The 6,988-nt window shown below is 31.1% G+C and overlaps 1 protein-coding gene across 2 annotated transcripts; it reads left to right on the plus strand.

The window, feature by feature from the left end:
• The first annotated feature begins 295 nt into the window (after window positions 1–295).
• LOC141713392 (uncharacterized) lies at window positions 296–4,394 on the plus strand. Of its 2 annotated transcripts, XR_012571947.1 has the most exons (6): window positions 296–549; window positions 681–766; window positions 1,544–1,751; window positions 2,770–3,262; window positions 3,866–4,026; window positions 4,121–4,394. XR_012571947.1 is itself a non-coding variant. In XM_074516786.1 (5 exons), the coding sequence occupies exons 3-4, from the start codon at window positions 1,689–1,691 to the stop codon at window positions 3,226–3,228; spliced, it is 522 nt and encodes a 173-aa protein (XP_074372887.1). In that variant the 5' UTR covers window positions 296–549; window positions 681–766; window positions 1,544–1,688; the 3' UTR covers window positions 3,229–3,262; window positions 3,866–4,394. The 2 variants fall into 2 exon arrangements, 1 of the variants encoding a protein (XP_074372887.1); XM_074516786.1 differs by having other exon boundaries at window positions 3,866–4,394.
• The last annotated feature ends 2,594 nt before the right edge of the window (window positions 4,395–6,988 follow it).

Consider the following 6,988-nt stretch of genomic DNA (forward strand, 5'->3'; position numbering starts at 1 on the left):
AATGCACCCGATGTTAAAATGGAGTTTAACATCGGTTTTATAAAAAGCGATGTTGAATACAAATACTGATATCGGTTTCACTTAGTAGTCGTTGTCTATGTTCAGAAATGAAAAAGGCCGCAAATATGCTTTTAACTTTGACATCAGTTCATTTTGTTAACCGTTGTCTATGGCCTTTTTAAAAAAAATAAAAATTACTTGTCTTTCACCCCCGATTTCAGTACATTTCCCCCCCTTTAATTTTAACAAAAATTTCACTAACCTTATTCCCCCCTTTTCTAAAATAACTCCCGCGACCCTCATCTCTCTGACCTCTCATATCTCTCTCATTTCTCCCCTACTTCTCTCTCAGTCTTCTTACCTCTCATCTCATCTCTGATCTTATCACCGTCTCTTCTCTCTTTTCGCCAAAACCCTAATTTTAGTCCCAATTCTAATTCAAGATTTAGAGCTTCAAATTAGAGCAAATTAAACTTCAAATTGAGCATTTGGAGGTTGGAGTATCTGGAAGGTAGACGCTTTGGAGCATTGAGGTTTTGGAACATTAAGGTTTTGAAACACACACTTACTTCTTTATTACACACATATCTTTGCACTACCTCTCTCTCCTCTTTCTTACACTTATGTACACCCTTATTTTAGGATTTTTTTAATTGATCCAATTTCTCTCTCTTTCTCAGGGCTGATTTCAAAATTAGGACATGTTTCAAGTTTGGGGTTTCATTCGAGTTCAATTTGGGCCTTTAGGGTTTGAATCGAGTTTATGGTAATTCTGTCTCTTGTGTTAGATATGTTAATTTATATATGTTATTGAATGTGCAATTTGATATGTTGGTTGATTTTGTTGAATTGTCTTTTCGTTCGTATGTATGGATGTTTGTGTTATCTATATTATTGATCTGAAGTTCTTTGTATTGTTCCGATTGATTAATTTTTTGTCTAAACGTTGTTAATTTAGTTGAATACTGCAAGTTTATCGAACTATTGTTGATCTGAAAGTGTCGATCTTGAGATACTTCTACTTAATTGATATTGCACAACAACTGTTTGTGAAAATTACTGAGAATTTTCTTATCAAAATGTCGTCTACTTCTGCAAATCCTGCCTGTCGTGGTATTTCTTTTATTTTCTTTTTTCCTGAAAGACATGTGTTACTTGTTACAACATAGTTGAACCATGTTTTTTTAGTTAATATAAAGATTCAGCTTATCAACTTTTATATTTCATAGCTCAAGTATTCATTAAAAAGAAGATTATACAATCAACAGTCAATACAACAAAGTAATAATATTTCAACCAGAAAGCTATACTAGTACTAGTAGTCTTATAAATCCTATCATGTAACTCATTTTAAGATTTTAGCAGACCATAACCACTAAAAACTAAAAAGTAAGTAAATGAAAACAATTTTAAGAACACAGGGCAGAGTTGACCGTATTTGCTCTGTATCTTCCTTTTGAAGAAGCAAATGAATCAGTATGATTTATGCACTTCTCAAACACTGGGCTAGCTCTTACACTGACAGTGTTTGATGTTCATGCAGATGAAAAACTTTATGTTATACGTATCAAAGAAAACATTGTTGAGGGTGAGAGTGTTACAGAAGTTCCTGTGACCCATAATTTGGATTGTGAAGCAAAAGAAGACATACAATCTTACAAACATCCTCTGACCCTCCCCCTGAACAAATGGTAGAGCCCTCAGTGGACCAGGAGCAGCAACTTACTGATATAGCAGTGAATGTGACCAAGGTAAGATGATTAGAAGTTGTGGATAAAATTTTCGTTCTCATGTACCTTGTAAGCTTGTCATGATTCTTGTCTGTCTTAGTATCATATAAGTCTGATGACTATATATTAGGGGCGGACCATCAGAGGGGCTAGGATGGGTCCTAGCCCAAGTCAAAATAATTTTTTACCCAAAATTACTATTAAAACTTGGCAAACTATATCATCCAGCCCGGGTAATTTTGTTTTAAATTCTTTATTTGCACATTAAATATTTTCTTTGTTGGATTTCGTACTATTCTATTTCTTTTTTTATTATAATAAATCAATCTTTTAAAAGAAATAGTGTAATAATATATGAAACTAAATGAACAAGTTATAATTAATTGGTTCATACACATATAAAATTATGGTTATGTTTTAGTCCTCTTAATAATAAGTAAGTTTTTTAATAAAATAAATATATAATTTTTTTTTGAAATTAGTAGAAGTTATATAAAATAGTTAAAATTTACCTCTAAATAAAAATAAATATATATATCAAGAGGAGATATAAACAATATAGTATTGTTTCTATCTTCCGGACTAAATTATGATTGTCTTGTCAAAAACTCAATCTTCTTTATTATTAAAATTTTCCCTATATATACCTTATATTTAGTACCTCTCCGCTTCCTTAATTGCTGGCATGTAAAAAGAAGTCAAAACTGTATTGATTACACTGCTAGATTAAATAAGTCTGGTTAAATAATGTCCCGGAATGCTCGGACAAACTGTTTGTGAAAAACTTCCAGTGTCTTTGTACTTGTAATGCTACCATTAAGGTAAACTGCTGCTAAAAAAATTTAGGCCAGGTAATTTTACTATCCTGGGTCCGCTCCTACTATATATAAGAAGACATAATTAGTTGTATTGGCTCCTTTTGCCAGCCATATATATGCAGAGTTTAACACTCTGTTCACACTTGTGCTATGAACTTGTGACCTTTGTCTACTTTCTGTTGATTGTTGGTTAAATACCTTAATGACTCATACACTTTTAGGAGGATGATCAACTAAAAGAGCACGAAGTAAGTATTGGAAAAAGAAAAAGGGGAAGGCGACCCAGGAAGTTGTTAAAAAGTCTCGAAGTTCGTCAGGAGAATGTAGATAAAAAATTGACAGAAAACTCTGAAGTTAGTCAGCAGAGTGAAGGCAATAAGTTGGACAAAAGCCCTAAAATTAGTCGACTGAATGGGAGTGTTGCTCCTGCAGACATGGCTATGGAAGTTGTGTTTCCTGTAGTAGTGGGACTAAAAGCAGCAGAGCTGCATGGTTCTGTATGTAACAAGGAAAAGCCCGGTGTTGATAAAATGATCTTAAACGGTTCAGCAGATCCAAAAAATAAATTAAGATGGAAGATAAAAGTTCATCATATGGAAAAAGTTAAATTGCAAAGCAGAAATGTGCAAGCTTCAGTTGAACATCATGAAAAGGCTTTATCAGAGAGAGAACTACGATGATCTACTCGCATAAATATAAAATCTCCAAATCAAGGTACAATTCCCTGTTGTAGATCTGACAATGATCATATGCTTGCATCATTAACTTCTGTTTCAAGTTAATTTCATTCCATCTAGTAAGTATATGACTTTTAAGTTAGTTTCGTACTATATTTCTAAGACATCAACTGAAAGAGCAGCATTAAAAGGATTTTTGTCATATAACATCTTCAATTGAGATAATAAAAAAAAACTAGATTAAAATTTAGTAACTTATACTAGATCAAGCAAAATTAAAGTTGAAATTTAAATAGAGAGCTCATGAAGCCATGTACTCCAACCCCACCAAGCTATGGGAGTATAATTTTTCCTTAATAAGGAGTTAGCACCTAATGTTCCCACCATCTTCTATTACTCTGCCACCGATGAGGAGAGTACGAATAATGTTACATTTTAGATACAAGCACCTGAGGGTCTAGTAAAATTATTTCGGTTAACTTTGATAAATAATATTTATTTAATTAAAAACTCTCGTACAATGCATTATATATTATATAGTTATTCCATTTTCTATAAAGTCCAATTAAGATCATATTTGTTAGTCCTGCAAAAACATGTGATTATTTGTTTTATTATGATACAAATTCTATACATACAGGAAGAGATAACAGAGTTGAGAAAGAGAGATGATGAGTTTCTGTGCATGTTTAATGAAGTTCAAAATGACAGCAAAGACAGACTTAAAGAAATAGAGGGATCCCAGTTCTTCCTCAGCGTCGTCGAGCTTCACCTACAACCCTGTTTGGCAGAATGACACAAGTTAGCTTTTCAAATTAGAGCTTAAATTTTTATAGGAGGAAATTACCATATAAATGTGTTGACTCAATTTTTAAAAGTCTACTTATATGTACAGGGTTTTCGTGCATATTCAATGGGAAGGGGAATTTCCAGTGGGTACAGTGGAATGTAGGAACAGCCAAACACACAATTGAAAATAGAAATCAAGTATACGGCTCTGTTGTTTAAGCAACACTTAACGGCTTGTATTGAAAAAATATATGGACTAATATGTGATAACTTGAAGAAAGAGATTAGCCCATTCCTGAAACTTGTGTATTCAAGTATGCGTTTTAGTTTAATTTTTTTTGATCATCTATAAACTCTTAACAAGTCCTTAGTTAAAAGAGTCTGGATAACTAAGTTATTTTATTGTTATTGGTTGCAATGTTTATTTTAGACTTGGAATGTATATCCGAATTGATTGTTGGAATATTGTATGTTAAGAAATTTGGTATCAATGTAGTTTTATGTTTCTGTTGGATGTTTTTGGTTGGATGTTGCATTGTTTGGTATTTTTTTGGTTGTGTAAATGCAATTGGTTTGGCTGTAAAACAAGACCAGGATGACATGTAATTTACACCACATTAACATCACAATGGAAAATGTAAACCGATGTAAAAAATGTACAAAGACATCATGTAAAATAATGTTAAACGAAAAAGAACTAAAAAACCGATGTAAAATAGACATTTGACATCGGTTCTGAAAAACTCAATATATTTTAAGTCAAATAACATCGGTTAGAGAAATTGGCTGATGTTAAACAAAAAGATTTAACATCGGTTTCGTGAAGAACACCCATGTCTTATCCATCACTTCATATCGGGTAGCCAATTTAACCGATGTCTGATCTAGCATTTCACATCGGTTTGTTTGAAAAAAAATTAATAAATGGCTTTTAGAGCTTGTAGGTTTCATATTTTAATGGATAAATACCTCATAATATACTCATATTCACCTAAAAATACTGTAATATAAGCTGAAATTTGTTGCAAAGACATTACATTTAATCTTAAAACCGATGTATAGCACTGTAATAGACATCGGTTGTTAACCGATGTCAAAAACTGATGACATTTAACATCACACGCGAAGACATCAGTTCAGATTTTTTTTAAGATCGAGTCTGAACCGATGTCTGATCCCATATTTCTAGTAGTGAATACATGCATAAGAAAATGCAGTCATGGAAAAAAGGGAGTATTAACATGTAAAATGAACTGAACCTGAATATATTCAGTACCCAAACTTTTAATAGCATCTACTGTTAGCAACTCAGACCTTTTCCTTTTCTGTTTTTTCAGCATTTTATGTGTGTACTCCGGTGTTGCGGCCACATTTGATAAATCAACTTTATCTGCAAATTTACACTCTGCTAAAAAATTGGAGGGTGTAATGATCTCCTTAACGAATATACTATCTTTGAAGTTTATATGTGTTGGTTACTATTTCATGTTCCACATTTGAAATATGATAGAATGCGAATGAGTGGGTCTTCTTGTCGATTCATCAAATCATTGTACACAGTTTATGTGAAGGATGGTTTGACGCGTAAATATTAGATTACATAATTTTGTAACATATTTTTTTAAGGAAAAAAAATTCTACTTTAGAATTGTTGGTAAGAGTTTCATCACGAGGAGAAGTACTCCAAAGTTATCCATCTTTATGTTGATGTTGATGAGAAGTCTACAAAAATTAGAATTGGTGAGAAGTGCACCAAGAAAAATATTTGTGGATAGAAGCTTTTCATTACATTTTAAATTAGGGTTAATTGCACTTTATACCCTACTACGATATTTCAAAAACAAATTTGTATCAGAATTTTAAAAAATTCAGTTTGCACCCTCATATTTCAACTTTGAGATTTATTATGCACCCCTTTTCAGAATTTTGTTGAATTGGGTAGGGGTAAAACCGGAAATTCAACAATATACTTAATCAAAATAAAATTTAGCTTGTTCAAATATTATTAAAATTTGTATATTATTTTATAGCAACTATAAAATAATAAATTTTTAATTTTACATTCGATTATCATTTTTTTAATATCAATTTCAAAATTTTTATTACTTTACTTAATTAAATTTAGTTATAGAATCAAAATTAATTGTTAAAATATTTTTTTGTAGAATTACAAAATACTAGAATTAATAATATAAAATGAAATCAAAACTCAAATTACTATTATCATTTAAAAAATTAAAAAATTACAATTTTTTATCAAAATTCAATTTTTAACATTATTTTAAAAGATATAAAATTAATTTACTTAATATTTTTGCTGAATTTCTGATTTTGCCCCTATCCAATTCAACAAAATTATGGAAAGGGGTGCATAATGAATCCCAAAGTTGAAGTATAGGGTTGCAAACTGAATTTTCCAAAATTCTGGTACAAATTTGTTTTTGAAACATAATAGTAGGGTGCAAAGTGCAATTTATTCATTAAATTAATGAGAAGTGCATTAACAAACTAGATTCGGTGAGAAGGTGCACTTTTGGGTAATCAAATACTGTGATCAAATTTATACTTGTTTAATCTAATACTTGATTTTATTCTATATACTCTATCACACACTATTTTTTATTAATTTCATATAAGCGGGGTTTTTACGAAAATAATATCCCTACTCTAACGGTAGAAGGGGCATGGGCATGGGCATGGGCATGATATGTATAAATTTTATCCCAGACACCATTCTATATAAGATAAATTGAGTATGTTTGGTTTAATTTTCTGCACGTTTGAGTAATGATGGGAGTACATTGTGGATTATAATTTCTGTTTGGGTGATGATGGGAGTACATTGTCGATTATAAATTCTGAATAAATTTTACAATTTCGAGTCAAGTGGGAGTGTTGCAATATTGCTGAACAATCAATTGTATTAATCTATCTACACTATACTATATTATAATATACGAAACATTAAAAATTT

The sequence above is a fragment of the Apium graveolens genome, chromosome 3, assembly GCF_009905375.1.
Source record: "Apium graveolens cultivar Ventura chromosome 3, ASM990537v1, whole genome shotgun sequence".
Lineage (NCBI taxonomy): Eukaryota > Viridiplantae > Streptophyta > Magnoliopsida > Apiales > Apiaceae > Apium > Apium graveolens.

What these genes read in the sequence shown, in the direction of transcription:
- LOC141713392 (XM_074516786.1), top strand. Translation starts at nt 1,689, where the DNA reads ATGGTAGAGCCCTCAGTGGACCAGGAGCAGCAACTTACTGATATAGCA. An exon ending in TAGCAGTGAATGTGACCAAG is followed by an intron (nt 1,752 to 2,769) that starts GTAAGATGATTA and finishes ATACACTTTTAG; the next exon opens with GAGGATGATCAACTAAAAGA.